The sequence below is a fragment of the Micromys minutus genome (genome assembly GCF_963924665.1).
Source record: "Micromys minutus genome assembly, chromosome: 13".
Lineage (NCBI taxonomy): Eukaryota > Metazoa > Chordata > Mammalia > Rodentia > Muridae > Micromys > Micromys minutus.
Window position 1 is genome coordinate 14320865 of NC_137982.1, and position 24987 is coordinate 14345851.

The 24987-nt window shown below is 48.7% G+C and overlaps 1 protein-coding gene across 1 annotated transcript; it reads right to left on the reverse strand.

Annotated features, from left to right (window-relative positions):
- Positions 1–20691: 20691 nt before the first annotated feature.
- Positions 20692–23502, reverse strand: RPL35 (ribosomal protein L35). The gene is made up of 4 exons (XM_080927128.1): positions 23444–23502; positions 23058–23194; positions 22473–22554; positions 20692–20870 (listed from the first exon to the last, which is right to left on the reverse strand). Exons 1-4 carry the CDS (start codon positions 23444–23446, stop codon positions 20721–20723), a joined length of 372 nt encoding a protein of 123 aa, XP_080783254.1. The 5' UTR covers positions 23447–23502; the 3' UTR covers positions 20692–20720.
- Positions 23503–24987: the final 1485 nt, after the last annotated feature.

The following is a 24987-nucleotide window of genomic DNA, read 5'->3' on the forward strand; positions in this document are numbered from 1 at the left end:
GAAGAAAGTCTAAATAGTCTTCAGTCTTGTTGCTGGATTTGCATGACGTCATATCCATTTTTCTGTTTTTCTTCTCATTCCTTAACCTCAGCTTCAGCTGTGTGGCTTCAATAACTAAGATGGAGATCTCACCATTTTCCTCCATTACCTTTCTGTCTCCTTCCTGTAGTTCCCCTGTCATTCTATCCAATCCAGTCTCAGGGGTGACACTAAATGTTCCCCTGCTTTTAAGTCTCATCAATGGCCACTGGCACCCACACACCCCCAACTGTTCTAGTTCCTTCTGTCGCTATACAAAGCAACTAAGAGCAAGGCAGAGTTTATTTCAGCTTGCACTTCTGAGTTGCAGTCCACCACCCAGGGTGGTCAGGGAAGAAACTTAAGCAGAAACCTGAAGGTGGGCCTGACTGCTAGTCTGTGCTGCTTCACCTCTGATGGAGAAACACACAGCCAAGAAGTCCAGCAGTGCCATGGAGGAGGATGCTGGCTGTCTGTCTGGCCAGCTCGTACTTAACTACCTTTCTGATGTGTTCGAGTACGTGGACCTATACTTGAACCTATAGGGGTCGTTTCTCATTCAGAACATCATAAACTACTATACATTGTGCATGCAACTACACACACACACACACACACACACACACACATGTGTACATACTACACACACTTATGTAGGCACAAAGGGTGGAATATAAGCTATGTCCATGGTAGAACAAATTCTGGTGGAACTTTAAGTGCTCACAAATTAAAGCAGAGGGCCCTGCAGAGGGTGGCTGCCTACCTAGGAAGTCTTAGGACCACTGAAGGCATCTGTACCTCTGTGGGAAGATTCCTCCAGGTAACTGTAAATGACACATTTTCTTTGAAGAACCTTCTGGAAACCTCCCTTTGCTCCCTGAGTCTCAGCTTCTGAACCTCTTGGGTTAAAGGTTGCTCTCTAACCTGAGCTAGGTTTAGCAGGATGGCTTAGCTGAATAAGGCATTTTCCCCAAAGGATAATAAGGACTTGAGTTCAATCCCTGGGACTCACAGATGAAATAAGAGACCCACCTCCCAAAATTTGTCCTCTGACCTCTATATTTGTGACATGTGCGCATGCACACACATAAATAAATGTAGCTAGAGGAACCCAGAATGGTTTGGGGGTGACAAGTAGCCCCATTTATATTCTCCACAGCCTTTACTCTCACCTCCCGCATCTGAGTAAAAGGAGTCTGCTCAGTATGTAATTACTATAGGACAAACTCTTAGTCACACTTCCAACTACAATAATACCTCTAGAACAGACACTCAAAATCACTTACACAAGAAAATCTTTCTAGAAGTTCTGGGTAAGGTGGCTCAGGGTTGCTTACCCAAAGGCTCAGCAGTATCACTGTGATCCAGATTCTTGCTTTCTTTGCTCAGCACCCTCAGCCATTGGTCTCAGCCTCAGGGCTTCAAGATGTCTGTAGTGATTCTGGACATCACATCTGCATCATTGGTGTCTAGAGGTAGGAAAAGGACCGGCTGGTACTTTGCAGTAGTTCCCATTCAGACTGTCCTCTCTCCATGTCAGAATGGGTTACACGCCTCCCTCCAACTGTATGATGAACCTGAACTTTGCCAAGGGTTACCTGAGTACACTGGAGAATGAGTGGATAGAGGGTAGGCCCTAGAGCAAAACTGGGTCTGTCCACAGTGGTAGAGGAAGGGTGGCTGGCAGCTAGCACTGTGGTCATATCACAATCCCCTCCCACACTTTCTTCATCTCTCCAGAGAATTGCCTCCTCCAGAAAGCCATTCCTGCTGTCTCTGGCTTCCTTGGAGAGCCAGACCCCACCTTATGGCTCTGGCCACAGTTGCAACCATATACTTCTATGTGTCACCATTTGAATTCAGGGCAGCTCCGCCCTGAGTCCCCAGAGCACAGAACTTGGCACAGGGCCATGTTCATGATGTCTTCTTTTTTCAGCCTGGGGATGGAACCCCAGTCCTCACACAGGCTAGGGAAATACTCTACGACTGACCTACAGCCTGGCCTCAACCCACAGGTACTTGACAAATGGATGAGCTGGTTCCAGGAAAGCCATGTCCAGTCCAGAAGGGACCTCACACGCATTCTCTAGGTCATGGGAATTGTTGAAGCATCCTAGGCAGAACTCAGCAGCTGAGCTCAAGAATAACTTTCATAAGTAGCTGGGAGGTACCAGGGAGAGTCATTTTATTTTTCTTTTGGTCCTCCCAGATGAGTTAAATATTTTCTAATGATGCCATGACCATCATTTATGAGAGGTTGTGTCATTTTTACCAAAACAAAGCTTTTATATTTTTTTAAATGAAGAAAAACAACTTTTTTTTTTAAACGATGGGAGTAGTGTAGAATTTGTGGAATTCCATGAATTCCTTCTTTCCCTTGTCTGAGGCTTCAGTGAACCCATCAGGAGCCCATATAAGGTCTAGGGTCCCTCTTTGGTTCTCTCTTCCTTCCCCACTAGTTCCAAATTTATTGAAAAACCAAAAAGGGTGTGTAAGGCTCAGAATTAAAATCAAGGTAAATAATGAATTTTGTAAAAAAAAAAAAAACCACAGGTGTACTGTGCATTCTTTGTTGCTTCGATGAGGCACTGGTTTGCATGTACTGCAAATACAGAGATATTTTAGCTTACAGGCTACAGCCCATCTCTACATCGAGGGCAGGAGTCCAAGGCAGGAACCTTAAGGCAGGAACAAAAGCAGGGAACACGCAGAAACACTGCTTATTGGCTTATTCCCCACGGCTTGTTCATCCTGCTTTCCCTACCTCTCACAGCCATCTACCAAGGAGTGATATCACCTACAGGGGGCTCAGTCTTTCCATATGAATCATGAATCAATGACACTCCCACAGGCCAATCTGATGGAGGCAATTCCTCATCTGAGGTTTCCTCCTCCTAGGTGACTCTAGTGTATGTTAAGTTGACAAAAACCACTCAGAAGGTGTTTATATTTTCTGTTTCTCTCACAGCTAAAATTTGGCTGGGGCAGGGGTTGTCAAGACCTTGGGAGCCTGTGAGAGAGGCTCCAGGTGACGGCAGAGAGCCTGTACCTCAGGTGCATTTCGTTCCCTGGATTATTATTGGATGTGGTTGGGTGCCTCCTGCAACAAACGTTTACATTCAGTTTACATAGCATGTTTATTTTTGTTGGATGTTGGCACACAGCTGTAGAGCCCAGTCTGGTGAACGGATATGCTGAGAGCTGTCCTCCGTGCACCCTAAGCCTGGATACAGCCTCCTGCCTCACTTTCATGCTTTCAGATATAATCCGAAGTACACACCAAGCAATTGTTTAAATTGCTCTGTCCTGAGAAAGTTCTGGAAACAGGCTGCTCAGCTAATATATAGCATGTGCTGCTTACTGGTACTTATTTATGTGTTTTTCTGAAATCAAACAACCTTCCTTGGGGTTTTGCTTACCTTGCTATTTGTGTATAAACGTGCAGCTCTAATTTTCTAAAACCCACTTTTAACGATGCCTCTTAAATGATTTCACTTTCTTTCTAGCCTGCTGCCCACCGGAGGTAGTGGAAAAGAAAGGTAATTAGGATACGGGGGGAACTGGACCTGTTTAGAAATGGTTCTTTGGACAAATCCCATCTGTGTTGTCAGGGAATCAGCATGTCAGTCTGAGTCTGAGGAAGTGGTAAGACACTGCCAGCACACCAACAGAAGTTTTTTGCTGCGTTTCTCTCTCTGGAGTCCTGACAAATGGAGCTCAAATACTCAGTGTAAGGTGGACCGATATATGTGTGCCATTATCTAAGGATCCTTCATCATGAATCCTGTCACATGTTTGCTTTAGCAGAGCATCCTTTCACCTGTGTCCACTTCAGGAAAACACTCCTTAACGTGTTTGCCCCAGCAAAACACCATCTGACACAAATGACTTTCTAAGCAACTCTTAAGTTTCCACTTCATAATGTACTTTCAAACTGAAGTAAAGTTGTCTGCAGCATTAAATAGTAGTCTACCCCACTCTTTAAAGTCCTCAAATCCAAATCTTGCAGACAAGATCTACATCGGCAAAAGTTGACAGAGGTGGTTAAATCATCTCCCCCCGCCACGCCCCCGTTTTTGCTTTCACCTATGTTGTGCATTACATGTATGCAGTGCCCAAAGAGGCCAGAAGAGGGCACCTGATTCCCTAGATATGCCAGTTGTGAGCCATGATATGGATGCTGGGAATCGAACCACAATCCTCTCTGCAAGATTAGCCAGTGCTCTTAACCTCAGAGTCTCTTCATTCCCAATCTGGTCCTTTGGATAAAGCCTTAGGATATGTTTTCAAAGCTATACCCTGGTTAAGGACACGTATGGGATGAGGTCATCATTTTTTCAAATTCATCTATTTTTTTTCACTTACCCACTCATTTGATTGGCCCTCTTCTCCACATCTAGTGCATTGGGAGTGTGAAGAGCAAAGTAATAGCTCTCATCTGTCCCTGTCACCAGGGAGACAAACACAGTCATAACAACCACTGCAAACTGTAGGGGGGCCCAGCTGAGTGTGGAACAGAAGCTAACTGTCATGGGAAGGATGGGACAGGATTGCCAGGCTGAGATGAAACGGAAACAGCCATGTGGCCAGAACAGTGCATGGAGTGCCGAGGTCCAGCACCAGGACCAGTTTTGCATCAGGCACATGGAAGTGGGTGTGTATGGAGGGCAGAAAGTGGTGGTTTTGTTTCAGGCTTGAAGGGCACATCCGTGGCGTGAGATATATAGGGAAGATGTCTGGTCGTAGACCTGGAGTGTGAGGCTGAACCCCTAGGCTTGGCTCCTAGGCCCTGCCTGCCACAGTAACACTACGCTGCCCCATGTACTAGAACAATCTGAGCAAGGTACAACCAAGTGGATTCAGCCTCTGCATGAGGAAATGAAGGTGGGCCAGGTCAGGGGAGGGAAACTGTCCCTAAAGCATGTCTCCACAACCCACAACTGGCTTGACCCAAAGTGGTAGTTTATCGGAAGGCCATTTGACTCTTTCATTCTGGATGGTGCTAAGAGTACCCATGATATAGGGCTCTGTCTTAAACACATGCTGGGCACCTCCCACTTAGAGAGTTTAGTCCAGTATCCTTTCCAGGGAATGACACCTCCTACAGTGGGCAGGCCTTTCAACCTGAAGGTAATCAAGATGCCATTCTCATCCCTCAGTCATGCTCAGAGGCTCATCTCCTCGGAGAATCTAGAATCTGCCAACCTGACAATGTGACACCTAACACTGTGTGTGTTGTGTTGACAGTAAAATCTAGGTCCTTGTCTTGTTAGATAAGTGCTCTACCACTGATCTATACCCCTGAGTTCTTATTTTATTATGTTTTAAGTTCTTTTTCCACAGAGACACAGTCTGTCTCAATATGTAGCCCAAACTGGCCTCCAGCTTGAGATCTCTTACCAAGGTCTCCTAAGTACTGAGACTACAAGTGTCCACAGTCATACCTGGCCCTGTTCCCTCCAACTTATAGATGAGAAAACCAAGGCTCAGAAAGATGCACAGCAAGCTCCTCAGATCAGCCTACATCCCAGGACTCTCAACCACTCTGAAGGTCAGCGTTAGTCCAAGTTTTCTGTCTTTGTGTCATATTTACATGAGGCAAGGTCTCACTATAGCTCAGGCTCCAGGGTTGGATGGAACTTATCGCGTAGCTTAGGATGACCTGACCTCTAATACAGGACAATCCTCCAGCCTCAGCTTCCTGGTGGTAGGGTTCTAAGTGTGAACTGCCATGCCCAGTCTCATTCCAAGCTTTCTTTCAAGACCATGCTTTGAAAAGCGTGCACATTGAAGATACACATTTAACAGTAACAGAAGCCTCCAGAAAGCATGGCTGTTACATAGAAGTAATTTCTGAATGCATGTTTTCACATTTTACAGTTAGAAAATCTGGGGGCTGGAGCTGGAGACACTGCTCATAGGTTAAGAGCACTGGCTGCCCTTCCAGAGGATTCAGCACCCACGTAGTGGCTGACAATCCTTTGTAACTTCAGCTCCAAGGTATTCTGTGCCCTCTTCTAGCCTCCTTGGGCACTGCAAGCGTGTGGACCACAGACATACAGGCAAAACATCCATACACACAAAAATAAATAATGGGGGGGGGGGGAGAATTAGCAGATGGCAAGATGACTCATCCAGATAAAGATTCCTGCAACTGAGCCTGACAATTGAGTTCTGGTCCTGGAACCCATGGAACCAGTTCCTGCTATTGTAACCCACTGACACCCACAGGTAAGCTGTGGCACACTTGTGTCCATCCATAGTCATATACCTGCACATGGAAATGCAATTTTTTATATGTGTGAGTACACTATCACTGTCTTCAGACACACCAGAAGAGGGCATCGGATTTTATTGCAGATGGTTGTGAGCCACCATGTGGTTTCTGGGAATTGAACTCGGGACCTCTGGAAGAGCAGCCAGTGCACTAACCACTGAGCCATCTCTCCAGCCCCAGAAATGTAATTTCTTTAAGGAGATTTTGTTGGATGTGGCCTACACCTCTAATCCCGTCATTTGGGTTCTGAGACAGGATAGCAACAAGCTTGGGGCCAAATGTGATTATATGAGTTCTAGAACAGCTCGGGCTTCCAAGCGAAACTGGCTCAAAGGGAGGGGGAGTGAAAACACCCTCTTTGATGGAAAGTACATGAATCATCTGCAATAAACATTGAGAACTTGGAAACCGGGGAGATGGGAAAGCGACTCACTACAAAGCACTTGGTGGGCCCCATGCCTGCCAATTCCAGGCTTCCTGGAGAGCCCAGAGCTTTGCCCCTTCTGGTCCTTGGGGAGCCCTCCACCCACTTAGGGTTCCTAGCCAAAGCCACTTCCTCAGGCTCAGTTGAGCTCTGCATTTGCCTGGAAGCTGTACTACTTCCCGGCTGTGGTTTTTTGCCTTATAGTGATGGAGCCATCCCACAATCTAAGGGGTGAGCCTGTTTTTTGCTGTCTCCCCAGGGAAAATAAGGCCTGAGTTCAAATCCCACCCTACCTCCAAGAGGCCCACCAGGTCTGAGTGTGTGTTCTGTGGAATCGAACTCTGGGGACAACTACAGACTCTATTTTCCAGCTTGGTGGTCCTGAGCACCTCACTGTCCCCTGAGACTTTGTTTCCTCACCTCCCCAGTGAGGATCGAATGGCACCAATGTCTGAGATGTGTGGGGAGGGCCACACTGAATGACTCAATATACACAAAGGACTCAGAATAGACTGACATGGATGTGGTGCCCAGTGAACATCTACTGCCTCTATACCTCTGAGCAGTATCTCTTTCTTTCTCCCTCAATTTTTCCATCTGTAAAATGGGGGTGGTACTTGTCCTGTCTCAGGATGCTGAGAAGCCTGTAAGTGACTTGATTCTTGAAAAGAGCCTGGCATGGATGGATATCTGACAAAGCATTAACAATTATTAATCAAGAGCCTTCTGGGAACTCACACACAGAAAAGCTGCCTGAGAAGATGAACTTCACACAAGCAGCAAAGTCATGCCGGGGGATATTCTCACCGGTAGCTCCATTTCTGGCAGAGCCTCTGTACAAGACACATGGTGGCCACAGGGAATCCTGGGAGAGGAAGGAGGGTGCCAATAGGGAAGATGGAGGACTTGGCAGTGGAGGCCAGGTGGCCAATGTGGGGTGTGGGCTGTGGGTGGGATACAGTGGCCATCTGGCCATGAGCTCAGCAAACCCCTCCCCTCTCAGCCTCAGTTCTCACAAAAACACATAGCAAGATGGGCTGTTAGAACAACCTGGAAGCCTGGCCAGGCATGAGAAGTGTTTAGACACTGTCCTGCCTGGTTTGAAGACAGCTCAGTCAGGAGATGGAAGGAGCCCCACGCTGGGCCTTTCTAGATACCTTGGTATGCACAGGAACTCAGTGTCCCCAGCGGAGTAAAAGGAAACAAACTTCTTGGTGTAGAGGCGCGTTCGGTCCTGAATGCCCCTGGGTTTGCGGTACTCACTTCCGTCTGTGCCCTGCTGAGTCCTAAAGAGACCCACGGGCTCTGCCTCCACACAGCTGACTCTGGATCTTATAATGCTGCTCTTTAGGCCCTCAACTCAGGCTCCAGGACTTTCCCCAAGAGACTGGCTCTCTTTCTAGTGCCAGATTTCAGCCTCCTTCTTAGAGGCTCTGGGGACCTGGCACAGGGCCGACATCAATTTATAGCCTCAACAGTTGGTACTTGCTGGGTGAAGCTCTAAAATGCACATCTGACTGTGGGTAATGCCTACCCCCATTGATTTGGGCTCTGCAATACCTCCTTAGGGCATCCTTCCTGTGTCTCAGCAGACAGCCTGGCCCCCAATAGCCCCAGCTCAGTGAGATTTGCTGGTTTAGGGGTCTGTAGGCCTGGGTTCTGCCTCTCCTTGTGACCTTGGGATGCTTCCCATATCAGAGACAGCCTTACAAGTTCGGGTTAGAGAACAATCATGTGTAACAACCCCACTTCCCACATGCATGTGTGTGTTCAGCCATGCCTGTGTGAGTACGTATACCCTATCCTTTCTGTTCAGTTTTCTGAGGCAGTGTGTAATGTAGCTCAGGACGGCCTTACATTCGGTAGTGGCTTTGAGGTTCTGACCTCCCCACTTCTTCCTCTTTTATTAAAAAAATAAGAGTTACTAATTAGATTTATGTGAGTACCTGTAGCTGTCTTCAGACACCCCAGAAGAGGGCATCAGATTCATTACAGGTGGCTGTGAGCCACTATGTCATTGCTGGGAATTAAACTCAGGACCTCTGGAAAGAGTAGTCAGTGATCTTAACCACTGAGCCGTCTCTCCAGCCCAGTTCTGCCTCTTGTTTCTCTTTGTAGCTGTGAGGATGGAACTAGGATATAGTCAATATTATACCAGTGCTCTACTAGTGAAGCTACCCTGGCTCCAGTCCAGCCAAGAGTCTTACTATACAAGTCTAGCGAGCCTGAAACTCATACAAAACAAGATGGCCTCAAACTTTTGTTAATCTTTTTCTTTTCTTTTAGGTTTATTATTTATTTTATGTATATGAGTACACTGTAGCTGTTTTCAGACATGCCAGAAGAGGGCATTGGTTGCTGGGAATATGAACTCAGGACCTCTGGAAGAACAGTCAGTTCTCTTAGCCACAGAGCCATCTCTCCAGCCCATTGTTGACCTGTTTTAGTTCTTGGATGTTCCTATCCCTTACTCCATGAAGGTAGGAAGCCAGGAGGCCAGGAATTCAGGCAGGATTGGTACTGTTTTGAAGCAAAATGTCCCTTTTGGCTCAATATTTTGCTCTTAAAGGCCTCCAGTTGCTCTGAAGAGGCCCACACACCCACTCACAGGGAGTAATCTCTACATCAGATGGAGATGTTGACTTAGGCACATGAAGAACACCTTAATGGCCAAACTGTATTAGTATTTGATTGGACAACCAGTCACCATAGCCAGGCCTAGTTGACAATGAGACCAGCCAACACATGTGTAGTTCACGCTGGTGAACCTGGTGCTTAGAGCACTGATATTCACAGCACACCTTTAATCGTACCAGTCAGGAGTCAGAGGCAGTTCCAGGACAGCCAGGGCTACGTAATGAGACAGCCCTGTCTCAAACAAAGGAGCAAAACAAAAAGAAGGGGAAAAAAGGAACATGCCAGCGCAGAAATGTACATTTTTGTTGCTGACATCTTGAAAACGTTTTAAATTATATTTACTAGTCAGGTGTGGTGGTGCACACCTTTAATCCAAACACTCAGGAGGGAGGCAGAGGCAGGTAGACCTCTGTGAGTTTGAAGGCAGACTGGCCTATGTAGTAAGTTCTAAGACAGCCAAGGGCTATTATACAAGAAACCCTGCCTCAAAAACCCAAATAGATAGGTAGGGAGGTGATAGATTTAAAAATTAAGTGACCATGGTAGCCTGGGAAGTTGAGGCAGGACGATCAGTTATTCAAGGCAAATCTTGCCAGTTGAGTTAATTTGAGTTCAACCTGCGCTATGTAAGAACCTCTCTGAAAAAAATAAAAACAAATAAATGAATTAAAAAGAGCCCTCTCTGGGTGGGTTGTGCCCAGGCCTATGCATGTCCACCGATGTCTGTCCCTCACTTATCAAAGACCTGAATCAGGCAGTGGTCATTCTTGGTGTTGCCTGGAGTTCAGTTACCTCAGTGCCTCAGTGGAGGAGACCGTGGGAGAGGCCTTGGGCTGAGAGCAGGGATTTCTGTCCCGAGGCTGCAGCCCACACCGGGAGGGTGGAAGGATAGTCAGACCCCTGGGCTTCTCGGATTCCTTGTGGTATCTGTGTCCTGTTGCTACCCAAACAGGAAAACCATCCTCAAAAGACATGCTAAAAATAATAGATAAATAAATAACACTAAGTTTCTAGGCCAGGAAAGTTGACACTCCAGAGCAGGGCCTGGTAGCCTGAGCCAGCGATCCAGCTCTTGGGAGGCCGAGTGGGAGGATCACAAGTTCAAGACAAAGTGTGATCTCTGTGAGACTTCATCTCAAAAACAAAGAAAGGGGCTGGGGGTGTGGCTGGCTCTACAGAGCACTGGTTCGTGCACAGGAAGCCCTCTGTTAGGTCCTCAGCCACCGATAAACCTGTGGAGTGCACATTTGTAATCATGGTGTCCGTGAGGTGAAGGCAGAGGGATCCAAAGCTCAAGGTCATTGAGGGAAGTTCGGGTTATCGGAGACCTTGTCTTAGGGCTCACTCACCCTGTGCCCCCCCCCCATGAAAAAAATAAGAGTCTTCAATGGAGGAAAGGAGAGGACGGAGATGAATCTGAGCCACATTGCACTGAGAGAGAACAATAGATGGAGGGAGGGCAGGAGAGAGAGAGAGACAGAGAAAGAGACAGACAGACAAATAGACAGACAGACAGACAACAAAGGAATGAATCTTAGCCACAGTGGATAGCTCTGAGGTTGAGATGCTGTAGTATGACTGTCTCTCTTTAAATTGTTTATATTAATTTATTTTAGGTGTATGAATGTTTTGTCTGCATGTATATAAGCACACCACAAGGTATCCAGGAGAGGGTTTCAAATTCCTTGGGTCTGGAGTTCTGGATGGTTGTAAACCACCTGTGGGTGCTAGGAATTGGACCCAGGTCCTCTGAACTCTGATCCATATCTCCTGCTCCTGGTCTCTCTTCCACAAGGTCAAGCCCAGCAATCTTAGGACAGCCTTTTGGTTTGATTTTGTTATTGTTCGTTTTTGAGACACGTCTCACTAGGTCTCCCTGGCTGACCTGGAAACTTACTATGTAGACAAGGCTGGCCTCAAACTCAGAGATCTGCCTACCTCTGCCTCCTGAGTGCTGGGATTAAAGGCATGTGCCTCCCATGCAAGACAACTTTCTTTTAAATGCACACAGGAATCTCTACACCTCCCTCTTCCTGGTTTTGTTTGTTTGTTGTTGTTTTTTAAGTTGTTGAGACAGAACTTTCTCTTTGTAGCCAGTCTGGCCCAAACTCAATCCTCTTGCTTCAACCTCTTTAGCATAGGGGTCATGGGTATGCACCTTATTATATGCTGGCTCCTTGGGAAAAACAGAAATATTTTTTCCTGGTGTCTTTGGGGCCACTGGAGGGGAGAAGGGCCCACAGGAACCCAGTGTATTAGAGCCCAGCTCGCCCCCTTGAGAGCACTTCCAGTGCGCTGGACTCCAGCTGTGGCTGTTGCCACACTCAGCCTGGAGTTGATGGTGGAACCGGTTAGACAGGTGAAGGAGAGGGGTAAGGAGTCAGATTTGAACGCAGCTGTGAAGAACAGGTGGAGGCCAGCCCAAGGCCAAGTTTCCAGGTGGGTCCATCAAGGTGCACAGGACCCATCCCAGCTGCCACATGACTTAGGCTCGACCAATCACAATCTCTCCCGAGAAGCTGCAGGTCCCTGCCTACTCCCGGATGTGTATGTATCTGTGCTCGCTGTCTTCCCCTCTACAAGGCTGCACTCAGGAGCTTTGGTTAAGCTGTGTGCTCCCTACCTCTTATCAGGGAGTGTGTCGTCCTTCTCCCACCTCACCCACTGGTCCAAGCTCCCACTGGCATCGGGGACAGAGTAACACGGGACCCACTAGGGATGGGTCACAGAGCTGTCTTCTAGACCATGACTTCCAGATCAGGATTTATATATCTTATACTGTTGCAGCTGCCATACATCAGATAATGAAGGCTTTGTGTGACAGAATGGGACTCCTACAATGCGCCCAAGGCCAGCAGGCTGGAAGGGAGCCAAGTCAGTGACATTTAGCCAGCATAATACAAGTCTAAGTGAGTCTGAAGAATCTTTATGCAAGTAGAAGATGGGGAGGGAGCCCGGGCTGAACAGGTGCTCACGGGAAAGAGTGCACATTGCATTTTCAAGAGCATAACCCTGCTGTCACCTCAATTGATTCCAGCCCGAAGGCTACATTACTAGAGATGGAGTTTCTGGAAAACTAGAAGGGCCTTTGAATGCAGGGCCTGTCAATCCTACACATCCAGAGGGACAATGACAAATTTGTGCATTTCAGGGAGGATGGTCCTCGATCTTGGGAAACCACAGCACCTGCAGGCATTCACTGAAGCTCCTCGAGAAACCAAGACTCCTATATGCAAGTGACTGTGGGGGAGGGGAGGGGAGAGAAAGCAGAGAAGCCACCCTGAATGCACAGTACAGGGAAAGAAATCCTCTGATCACGCTTGCTTCAAGCCTGGTGGTGGGACAGGATATGGAGACTTGAGAAATTAGCACAGGGAAGGAGCCCTTGAAGTCTACTGGAAGTCTTGTCAGCAGCTGAGAGAGGCGGGTGGAGAGGAGAAATGGTGCTTGTGGCTCTCAGAGAGGACCAGAGTTCAGTTGCAAGTCCTCACATATGGCAGCCCACAACCACCTGTAACTCCAGCTCCAGGGAATTCAAGTCCTTTCCAGGCCTCCAAGAGTACCCACGTGTCCATACGTGTGCACATACCTACCTGCCCATTTAAGTACATACACACACACAAGATTCAAAATAAAATCAGATCTTAAAGAATTTCAGCACAATTAACGTTTTGATCAGTCAGACTTTAATGTGAGACAGAAGCAAGAGGATTGTCGCAACCTGGAGGCCAGCCTGGGCTACGTAACAAGACCCCCGACTTGTGAGGAAACGTGAAGGTCACCTACATAGAGACAACAGTCCTTTCATCTAGAGATGTTGCAAATAATAATGCTGGAACAGGCATAAGGCACACTCAAGGCCCAAGTATATGTCACCTTGCCCAACACATGCAGTTTCCCCACCTTTCCAAGTTGCACACATGCAGTTTTTCCCACATGTCTTAACCACATGTGACAAAGGGTTTTATATGATCAGACTGAAATTCTGATACCAAAGGCGCCCCCCCCAGCCATCCCATAACCTCACTTACTGAAAAGGAAAAAGTTGCTTAGCTCTCCTTGCAGATATAGTTGAGAGTCCCCAAGATCATATATATAGCTGTGGCTTAAATATGACCATCCCTAGAGGGACCTACATGCACACACAGCTGTACCTTATCCTTTCTCTATTAGCTCTTATACTTACATGAAAAGTAAAGTTTCTCTCTTTCTCTAAAGATTTATTTATTTTATATATGTGAGAACACTGTAGCTGTCTTCAGACACACCAGAAGAAGGCATCAGATCCCATTACAGATGGTTGTGAGCCACCATGTGGTTGCTGGGAATTGAACTTAGGACCTCTGGAAGAGCAGTCAGTGCTCTTAACTGCTGAGCCGTCTCTCCAGCCCCCAAAGTCTCTCTTAATAAACGTCAGTTCTGTTTCATACAGGCCTGTCCTAGAATTCTCTGTTACCAAATCGAGAACCATGGCTTCACTGAGCTGATGTTTCTGAAGAGACTGGACTTCTGTGGGCCCACTGCTGCTGCCAGTGGGGCTGGTGGGCCTCAGGGCCTGTGGCTAGGGCTGCAGAGCTTGTCCTGAGGTACTTCTTTCTATGACACTGGTGACAGAATGTGGACCCATCCTGGTGCTCTTTACCCCTAGGCCTCTTCCAGTGGCTCCAAATCCTGTGCAGAATTTCAAAGACAAGAACTGGGGAGCAACTCAGATAGTCAGGCCTGACTCCTCAGGTGTGAGGGAGAAGCTGATGCCCACTGGTGTCACTAAGAGCCCCTAGACCTGCCCTGGCCCTGCCTCTTCCCTGTCTTCCAGAGACAAGCACTCACTCTGGCCCTGGGCTTTCCTGCTGCCTTGCTCATTGGAAAGTCACCACATGTTCCTGGGCTTAAAGACTAGAGGCTTCTCTTTTGCAGAGGGGAGTGGCATGTCCTTACCTTCTATGATGCTGAACACGCTTGTGCGATGAGTTGTAGAGCAGGGGACATGGAGAAACATAGAAAAGCGATAGCACTGGCTGAAAGAAAGACATGGTAGGACACACTCTTGAGAAGATAAGTGGGGGGAGGGGGATGCCTACCATGGTCTTCCTAGGAATTGCTAGGGGTGATGGATGTGGGAATTCACTCTGGGCCCCAGGAACAGCCAGGTAGCTAGAGAATGTATTCTGAAACAGGGGTTTGGATCTGAATCCTACAGACACTTGGCAGGGCCTGAGTCATTCCCATTTCTATGATCTCATCAGGGTCCCCAGAGACAACACCTGACCAAATCCAGGGCCTGCATACCTACTGGTCATGAACCCCTGGCTACCAGGCCCCTCTATAGTTCACTAGTGACCACGGATGTGTGCTCAGAAGGAAGGAAAATTTGGAAATGTCTGTCTAGACGAGGGTTTCCCCAAAGAGCAGTTCTGTACATCAGTCACCAACTCTGAGGCAACATGCCACTATGTCTTTGCAGACAAACTAGTGAGAATTTTGGTTTCTTAAAAATGCAGTTACGGGATGGAGAGATGGCTCAGTGGTTAAGAACACCGACTGCTCTTCCAGAGGTTCTGAGTTCAAATTTCAGCAACCACATGGAGGCTCACCACCATCTGTAATGAGATCTGATGCCCTCTTCTGGTGTGTCTGAAGACAGCTACAGTGTACCCATATAAATAACATTTAATAAAAATAGTTTTAAGAAACCCAGATATATTATGTGGGTGCTTTTGTTTTAATTCCAGATGTGGGATTAGGGGCTGCTTCCTATCAGTTGATTATGATTTGCCTCATGTAATAGCAGGGGCGGGATTTTTGTCAGCTGAGATAGTTTCGTTCTGGAGACTCTATAAATGGGAAAGCCATGAGAGAACCTGGTGCAGTTGCTGCTGTCCCTGCTGCTACTGGTTCCTCTTGTTGCAGTTTGTCAAGTGGTTGTGACCAAGGAGACAAGAAGTTTGAAATGTCCTGACAATGAAGATTGGACCAGCCCCGAGGACCCCAATGCCCCTAATCCTTAGGGAGTAGTCTAAAGAGGCCTTTTCTTCCTTTCCCCTCTAACCTTCTTTCTCTCCTACCTAGTGTTGTAGGGCTGGAAGGTATTAGGGTGGTAGATATTAAGAACTTAATAATATAACTAAAAATAGTACGTCAATAGCAAACCTCAGAGGACCTACTTTACATATGAAGAGACTGAGGTACAGCTTGACTAGGCGCCTGTCCATCACTGTGGACCTCCGACAGCATGAGGGTAGGGAAAGGGGAGGCATGCCCCAGGAGGTGGGGCTTGTGTTGCATGTGACCTTAGTAAGTCAGTAGGATGCTGTGCTGGCGTGCTGGCTAGTTTTATTCCAACTTGACAAAAAGCTAGAGTTATCTGAAAGGAAGGAACCTCCTTTGAGAAAATGCCCGCATAAGATCTGGCTGTATGCAAACCTGAAGGGTATTTCACAATTGGTGGTTGACACAGGAGGAACCAGCCTGCCTCCATCTTAGGCTAAAAAGCTGTCTTATGGTAAAGACAAACTAGGTTTATTCCTGTTTCCGATTAAACCTCTGTTTCTCAAGGATTGAGCTATGTCACATCTATAACCTTAGGTACAAATGTTCTATACTGCCTGTTCCAGGAGTGGCAATCATGTATTTATTTTTAAAGGTTGTTTATAACTATCTTGCAACCCTACCTTTGTTTCAGAGGTTATATGACCACCTATGACTACCCTGTTGTGAGTACCTCTTATGACTATCTTCTTATGCCCACCTTGAACCTATGCCTTTGTGCCAGAAGGTCATTAGGATTAACTTGTTATATTATATTCTGCCCCTGTGGCCCCATCCCCTTTGCCTGCCAGATCCCCCACTTGGAAAGCCTCTACCCGGAGCTATAAAAACCTTGACTTCCTCAAATCCAATGTTGACTTCTTGACCCCTGCCTTAGGGATAGGCAGCCATGTCTACAAATTAAAAAAAAAAAAAAAAGCTTGCTTTAATTAACTTGACCATGATGATTTGGGTTGATGGTCTTTCTCCTTCCATCTTTGGGATTAACACTGTAGGTTGTGCCATCCTTAGGCAAAGCACTTCTGAGTTCTGTATAAAAGCAGGCTGAGCAAACCATGATGAGCAGGCTACTAAGCAGCACTCCTTCATGGCCTCTACATCAGTTTTTTCCTTCAGGTTCCTGCCCTGTTGGAGTCCCTTTTCTGACTTCACTGATGGGACTACAATGTGGAAGAATAAACCCTTTGCTCCCCACTTTTGGTCATGGTTGTTTCATCACAGCAACACTAAGCCTAAGGACAGATGGGAGGGGAAGCTGTAGGGATGCTGTAGACATATAGTCCAGTGGATAGGTCCAAGGTAGAAAGGCACAGTCAGGTGCCCAGGGAACGTGTGGGCATGAGTGTTGGTGTGTGAGCAGAGAAGGGGAACTATGTGTCTGAGCATCATGGCTGTGGGGACGGTGGCTTTCTAATCTCAGCATAGACAGGTCTCCAAGGAGCCAACTCACTTGGACCCTCTGGGAGTGTGGATGAGGGTGGCCCGGCTCAAAGCTGCCATTGTTGCCTCCACGCACGTCTCTCTGTCTGGGACCTAAAATAGAGCAGGGATAGAATGATCCCGTGAGAAGATTCTGGCACAGGGATATGGGGAAAAGGGACATGAGTCACTCTGGGAACCCTTGAGTTTGACACTCCCAAAGTTCTGCTGCCCTGCCCAACACCACTGGGCCTCCCACATCCAACCCTGCCCACTTTGGTCTGGTTGGAGAACTTGGGCTCTGCCCTCCGCTCCGTTCTGTCATGGGGGAACTAAGTCACTTACCCATGCCTCATCCCCCTGGGAGCCTGTTTCTCAGAGGTACCAGAAATAAGGGACCTCAGACATCAGCTGTGAGGGCCTTGGTAATTAATGAGAAGGAACCTACACTACTATCTTCCTTTGTATTTCTCTAGACCTCAGTTTCCTCACCTGTAAAGCTCTGTTTGCAGGTTTCCGGTCAAGAAATCCATGTCGAGAGCCCCTGGGACTTTCCTCCTGCACCTTCAACCCCTGAGCCTCAGCTGGCAGAGGAGGGAACATTAGCCAAGACTGACACGTTAGTTTTCATGCCAGGCACTAGGCACACTCGGCGTCCTGCTCCTTGCACCCTGGAGGTAAAGGCAGATGATGTGCTCAGCTCCAGGGCTGCCAGCCACTCCTGGCCAATAGCCTGGCTCCTCGTGGGTACTATCATGTGCTAGGCTCGTACGTTTGATTTAACTACAGATTGTGCGGCGGTAAATCGGATCCTGTCCTGTGAGAGGAAGGAGTCCGACGGGGCGGTGCAGCTGGAGTCAGCGTGAGTGGGGCCGGAGCGCCCTCTAGAGGCCACTCTGCTCAGAGTCTTGCTCGACAGCCAGAGCGGCTCTGGATCTGGGGATTCCAAGATTGGAAGACTTTGTGTAAAGCACTCACTATGGCCTTCCATGGAGTGTGCTCTGAGACCTTCCCAACTGCGGCTGTGCCGCCCCGCCGCAATAACCATGGAGACAGACTGCTTGTACACAATTTTCCTTCCCCTTCTACCCCGTGCTGAGCGGAGGCCCCCTCCGATGGGACTGGTACCCACTTAGGAGGGAGCCCTCTGGGTTCTGGAGCCGGCGCCCATGAACATCAGGGTCCCAACAAAATTGGCCGTGGGAAGAGTGAGGCTTTACTCAGGCTTAGTGGGGTCAGGTCTCAACTCAAGAATAGACCCTAGGCTTTTTTTTTTTTTTTTTTTTCTTTTTCGGTTTGATTCAGGGTTTCACCATGTGGCTAGCCTTGAAAAGGCTCTGCCTCCCTAGTGCTGAGACTCAGGTGTGCACACCAGGTCCGGTTCTTATTTAAAGTCGGCGTTAGCACAGGCCTTTAGTTCCAGCACTCGGGAGAGTTCAAGACTAGTCAGGTCTACAGAGTTCTAGGACAGAAATGTAGCTGGTTAGAAACTTCATGTAAATAAGATTTCAAGTTCACACAGACCTGCTTTGTCCTGTGAGGCCTTAGGATGGCCTTGAACTCCTGGCAATCGCCCTGCCTCCCCTGGGGTCAAAAATGTGCATCATTATTCCTTGCTTGGACTTAAGGTCGTCTTTGAACTTGTCAATTTTTGACCTAGAAGTTGCTTTGCATGGCTGTGGAGTGGGTTCCTGGGCAGATGAGGGATGGTTAGAGCTAAGAGGACAAATGACTCCCAACAGGCATCGGGCCACTTTTGCCTTGTACTTTCAGGTCAGCTTCTGTCTTCCCTGATGGCTGGACCCTGCTCACAGCTTTGGATGATGGTTGTGTGTATGGGGGACAAAGAGTGGGAGACTGCTGTGGAGACTAGCAGGTCACAGAGGTGGGGCTCAGGCACCTGGCTGGAGCTCTAGGGCTCTATGCTGACCTTCTGAGCCTACCTTGGTGACTAGGGACTTGGGGGAGAGGGTTGGAGCAAATCCAGGCAAGACACCTGGGTAGGGTGATCCCTAACGCTCAGGGGGTCAGACCTAAGAGGCTCAAATCTTATTTCTTAAACTCTAGACAGGCAGTGCAATAGTACAGACTCTCCCTCTTCCAGCAGAACTACTCATGGTCAACTCCCCCACCCCATACGGTTTTACCTCTACAGTGGGATGTTTGATAGGCTTATTCCACCTGCTGTGCCGTTTTCGGTCCTATTATCTCAACCACCATCAAGGACTTTAGCACTGGGGTGGCTGACTTACAACATGGAGCAGTGATAGCGTGGTGCTGGGAGATCCAGCTGAGCCCAGCTCAGGCCAGGCCTTGTGGTTGGAACTACAGAAGACAAATCTGGACCTGGGGGGAGGACAGTGCCATGTGTCCTCTGCCTCAGGCCCGGCGAAGGCCTGCTGCTTCTCTCCAGATGGCCGCCTCATTGCCAGGTCCTCCAGTGACCACACCATCTGCCTGTGAGATGTGGCAAAATCCAAGTTTCTGTATGTGCTGAAAGGTTGAGTATTCAGTTTGGTCAGGAGCCACACTAGCTCCTTTGTGGACTTTGTCCCACCCTCTTTCCTCCTTTGGCTGGTGTCTGTAGGTCACCAGAGTTCGGAAACTGTAGCTGGCATCAGGTGGCTGGGACAAGAGGGTGATTCTCTGGATAGTGCAGGTATGATGGGCCTAAGTCAGAGGGTACCACATGCTCAGTGGCTCCCCTCCTCTCCACACCCACTCAGAAAGCTAGAACTTTCTAGGTTCCAAGGCTTTGGAAATCTCAGGTTAGGAGCACCCAGGCCCCTCCACCCCTGCAGCTCAGACTCTAATCTTTACAGTCTGGCCACGATATGCAGCTCTTGGTTGGGCGCTGGGATTCTGTCCAGAGTAGTGAGTCTCTCCAACCTCCATTTATTTCTCTGGTGAGTTTATCCCCACCACACCCTGCACCAGGGGCCACCTGACTGTTACTACCCACAGGCCACTGGTTCCTGAGACTCACCGGAACCATTAACCCTGGCTGTCTCCTACCACAATTTGGAGGCCACACTAGCAACATTAACTGCTTTCGTTACTCACCAGCTGGCTTCTTGGTAAGCTAGGCCAACCGGGCTCCAGGCCAGTCCCTACTTGCCTCAAAGGGTGCAGGCCTTTGGGGTGTGTGTGTGTCACTGAGCACAGGGATGTCTGTTTAGGCATCTGGCTCCTGGGACAAGACCAGCATCTGGAAGCCCACAAACAGCCCGCTTTTCCAGCCCAGGGGCCATGCCACCTGGGTGAACAGCCTACCCTTTTCTCCTGATGAACAAAAGTTGGCCAGTGTTGACCACTCCAGTACAGTAAGCCCATCTTCAGATAAGCCTCACCTTTCCACAGGTTTCAGCCAGAATAGACAAGACCCAGGTGGCTCCACATCTGTGGCATCAACAATGCTGAACTATGAGGGTACCTTAAACCTTGTCTGCAGACATGTCAGGGCCTCAGGGTACTGACGCCTCCCAACTCTGCCTGTTTTTACTTCCAGGTCAAAGTCTGGGACTGCTGCACAGGGAAATGCCTTGAGACTGACTAAAGGTTAGGCACCAGGGTGACTGGTAGGGTTCACTAACCCGAACTAACACTGTGTTACTGGATGTGGCCCATGCCTGCATTTTCACCCTGTGCTGATGTGACATTGATAAATCTGCTCAAAGTCAAGAACCTCTTCCATGTAGCTCACCCACCACAGGCCCAAGGTAACTAAGAATGCCATGAGATTTCTTCAGCAGGGACTACGCTATCCTATCCCATAAGGTGGCTGTCACCTGCTGTAGGCAAGTGGCCACCTGGTTCCCCACCTCACCCCACTGGCCCCAGGCGGCCAGTGTAAAACAGGAAGCAGAAAGCCAGTCAGTATGCACTTTATTGTCTGTCTCAGGCCTTAACTGCATACTTTCGCAGTGGGTACAGCCGCTCCTTCCGCTGCTGCTTCTTGGTCTTCAGCTTCTCCTCGTGCTTGGTGAGCCGGCGGCGCATGGCTCTGGTCTTCTTGGGTCGCAGGTCCAGGGGCTTGTACTTCTTTCCCTGAGAGAGAAACGACAGGGCAAGTCTGAGCACCAGGGGGTACTGGGAAGATGGGGAAGCAGCTGAGCACATGGGACAAAAAGCTGGACTTCTCTAAGCTGGGGCCTGCCAATAAGGAACCAGAGGGCGGCAGACCTAGTATTTGCACGTTAAGCCCCTAACTTCAAGACCAAAAGGGCCAAAAGGAAGCTAGGCTTCAGTTTTCTTATGCACCACTCACTTGTGACTAAGCAGAAAGCCACAGCACAATCCAAAGGGCACTCCACACACACCAGGCCCTGTGGAGACTACTACTGCCCCGAAGACCCACCAGGCACGGCTCATTAATGCTCTAGGTAACACCGGCCACAAAAGCAGAGAGCACAGCATGCACAAAAGCCGTCAAAACCGGGTAATTGGGCTCTATGAGTGCTACTCCTGCTTGCAAAGGGGCAGGCACAACCGGTTGACATTCTCATGCACCAAGCTCCTGCAGGTGAACGAAGGACCCCAGAAAGCTCTGTAGATAGGGTGGGAACATGGAGCCACATCAGGCAGGCTTTTATTCACTTAGACCTCTGCCCACAACGCAGCCACCAAACATACCTATCATTCTAGAACTGTTTGGACACATGGCAAAGCTCAAGTCTAAGTGTCCACACAGCATGGTGCCTGTAATCCCAGCCCCTAGAGAGGCAGAGGGCCTCCATGAGTTCTGGGTTACCTGGTCTAAAAGCAAACAAAAACCCAGAACCCCTACCCTGGTTCTTTGTGGACTGGAGGTAGTTCAGTGCAGACTTACACACTTGTCTGATATGTGAGACCTCAGGGTCCAACCCTAAGCACCACCTAAATAAAATCCTCCCTCTCCAGTCACATTAAATGCTGAAAAGCCACATGTGTCACCATTAGCAGTGAAGCACAAAAAACTCAAGTAAGTTCCATTGCACAGGGTAAGGTCCTATACCACTCAGCACCCTGAGTGCTAGGTGTGTCTGGGCCCCAATAACTAAGAAACCGGGAAACCATACTTCAGACCAGACTAAGCCAAAATTGTCCCTCATAGGCAGCAGCGTCACACCACAACAACTCTCTGACATGCCAAACCCCAACACTAAGTAAAATTGCAGAGGCAATTCAAGACTACACCAGATGGCTTCAATTAAGGGGGGTTATCCGAAAATGCCACTGCTCCCCACCCCAATCCTTCTGGAAACTTCCAGTCACAGAATTCTTAGTAAAGCAAGTAAATTTTATAAGTACCAACACTTATGACAGACATCTTCCAACTGTCCCAGGAGTACTCTTAATGTCCTCATATGGTTCTGAAGAGAAGCTTCTGGGGGTCCCTGTTTACCCACTGTGTTTTGGAGCAACCCAACTTCTCCAAGTCTTGGGACAGCGGGCGCTAGCTTGGCTGTGAGACACACTGAGGAAATGAGACACACTCAACAACTAGCTTCACCTCAGGCTGGGTTCCAGTTCCATCTCACAGCAACCCCAATCCAACCCCTACCACACAGCCGAGTTAATAAAGCTAGCTGAGTGTCCAGTGAACCCTCACTTCTGACTAGTCCCATGCAGACTAGAACCTCTCCACAACATTTCCTGGCCAGTGCTCACCTTGTAGAACTTCCTGAGGTTTTCCTTCTGAGTTTGATTGATGACAGTGAGGACACGGGCAATGGATTTGCGTACGACTCGTCTATAAAACAGATAAGTCCCTTATTTATTTACCCAGGAGGTAAAAGCCCCAGAGTAAGGACAGATTTGTCAACAGGTACACGTGGAGACTTATTGCACCTTTACACTCAGGCTAAGAACTTATACCAAAGGCCAGAAACTGAGGCCATGCCTTCAAGTTGACTAGTCCTGTGTAAGTAAGCACAAATTGGAGAAAGAGAACATGTGTGAAGAGAACACTGAAGCCAGGTTCAGGCCGAGAACAGTTGATTTTAGTCATGGTGATAAGAGATCAACTCGTGACAGGAACACATGGTCTCAGCCTATAGTGTGTCTCTTCGAAAGTGTCCCCTGGTCCTTACCACTTGCTTCCAATCTCATTACAACAACCCATGTAAGGTGGCACCGCCAAGGCCCTTCTGGAATGCCCCATTCTCTCACCCCAAGGGCAATGGGGCGGGAGAAGACGCAAGGGGCCAGGGCAGGAAGGGTAAGCACCCAACTGGGGCCTCAAGAACCACTTACATCTTGGAGAGCTTGGACGCAGCGCCGCCTGTCACTTTGGCGACGCGAAGCTGGGACAGTTCCACCTTCAGATCGTCCAGTTGCTTCAACAGCTCCTCCTTCTTCTTGCCACGCAGGTCCCGAGCCTTAATCTTGGCCTGCATGAGAAGCGTCTCTGTGGGTCACTGAGCGGGAGCTCCCGCCTCCTCCGCGGCTAAGGAGGGACCGTGCGCCCGAGGCCGCGGCACAAGCCAGGGGAGGCAGTCTGAGCCGGCCCGGACCAGGCTCAACCACACAGATTCGTAGGCCCCTGCTGTTCCCTGAGTCCCCCACACCCACCCCGCGCCCCGTGCCGCTGTCCCCACGTGTTCCCGGCGCCCGATGGCACCCGATTCCCGTAGCCTCACCATTGCTGAGTTGCTCACGGCTGAGGCCGCCCGGTTCGAGAGAAAGAGGAAGGGGCGGGACCGACTTCCGTAACTACTGCCGGGTGGTGCGGAACACAGCCAATAGCGTCGCGGCCTGGGAGGCCCGCTCCGCCTGCGCGTAGTCGCGTCGTTGGGGCCCTCCGCTTCCGGGGCGTACTGCCGTACCTCGGTAGGCTGGTCGCTAAGCAACGCAGCTGGGGAAGCTGAATCTCGGGATGTACAGCGCCAGGCTGGCTGCTGCGAAGGCTGCAGTTCCTCTGATCACTTGTTTTTTCGGGAAGCCTGAAGTTCCCTGGTCCGTGCGGGCCCGAACTAGCCGCGGGTGGTGTCAGGGTGCGGAGGGCTTGAGATGTGTTTTTTAAAAATTTAAAAAATTTTCGCTTTTTAAAAATTTAAGACAGGGGCCAGAGGGATGGCTCAGTGGTTTAGAGCACTGGCTATTCTTCCAAAGGTCCTGAGTTCAAATTCCAGCAACCACATAGTGGCTCACAACCATCTGTAATGAGATCTGATGCCCTCTTCTGGTGTGTCTGAAGACAGCTACAATGTATTTATATGTAATAAATAAATAAATCTTGAAAAAAAGTTTGAGACAGGGTCTCACCATAAATCCCTTTCTAATACTGACAGTCCAGGTGTTTACCACAATGCCCCGTGTGTGTGTGAGAGAGCGAGCCAGCTAGCATATTTGGAAACTGGAAAAAACACTGGGAGGTTGTGCGCTCGAATGGAGGTGGTCAGGTTCTACCGAACCATCTCGCTATCTCTTTGTTCTTTTTTGTTTTAAGACTTCCATACATATCCTGGGCTTAGTTCGTACCCAAGTTTGGCAAGGGTAACAATAGAGTCAGACTCCAACAAGAACTGGTGGAGACGGTATGGAGTAGTATAAATCTCAGCCTCAGATTTCTTGGGATTTCCAATTATTGCTTTAGGTCAGGGCACAGTGTCAAAGTCTCGTGATTCCAGCGCCCAGGCTGGAATGGAAAAGGAGAATCCGGAGTTTAAGCCTCCTTTACACCCTTAGATGTATTGAGACCGTCTCCAGAGAGATTCCTAAATGTGCTGGTAGTTTGGTTCCGTGGTGTTTGCTTGGCATGCACAAAGCTCTGTGTTCAGTCCAAGGCACTGATCCATGAGTAAATAAAAACTCTGAAGCAAAATCAAAATCTTGCTTTATTGCTAGTACTAGTTGATATCTTAGCAAGTCCCTTCTCGTCTCTCTGGTTAGTGTATTTTTGAGGGTTACTGGAACTAACTGAAAACCTTCGAGGCTCCCAGCCAAGATCTGATAGGTAAAGATGGAGGAAAGAATCAATTGGTATTAACATGGTTAAAGTGCACATGGCCCTTTACTCATAGTCCCATATAGACCACCAGCATATAGACCAGAGCAAAGCACACTAAGATGGTGGGTCTCAGTAATAAGTGACCAAACTGATCAGTTGGAGCCCCTCCTTTTCCAAGCTCCATTCAGCAGCTGCCCCTTTCTCTGCAGTTTCTCAACTGTTCATGACATGATG

Coding starts and splice junctions, on each gene's coding strand:
- RPL35 (XM_080927128.1), bottom strand. Junction 22,555..23,057: donor GCGTCCAAGCTCTCCAAGAT/GTAAGTGGTTCT, acceptor TCTGTTTTATAG/ACGAGTCGTACGCAAATCCA. Junction 20,871..22,472: donor ACCTCAGGAAGTTCTACAAG/GTGAGCACTGGC, acceptor TTTCTCTCTCAG/GGAAAGAAGTACAAGCCCCT.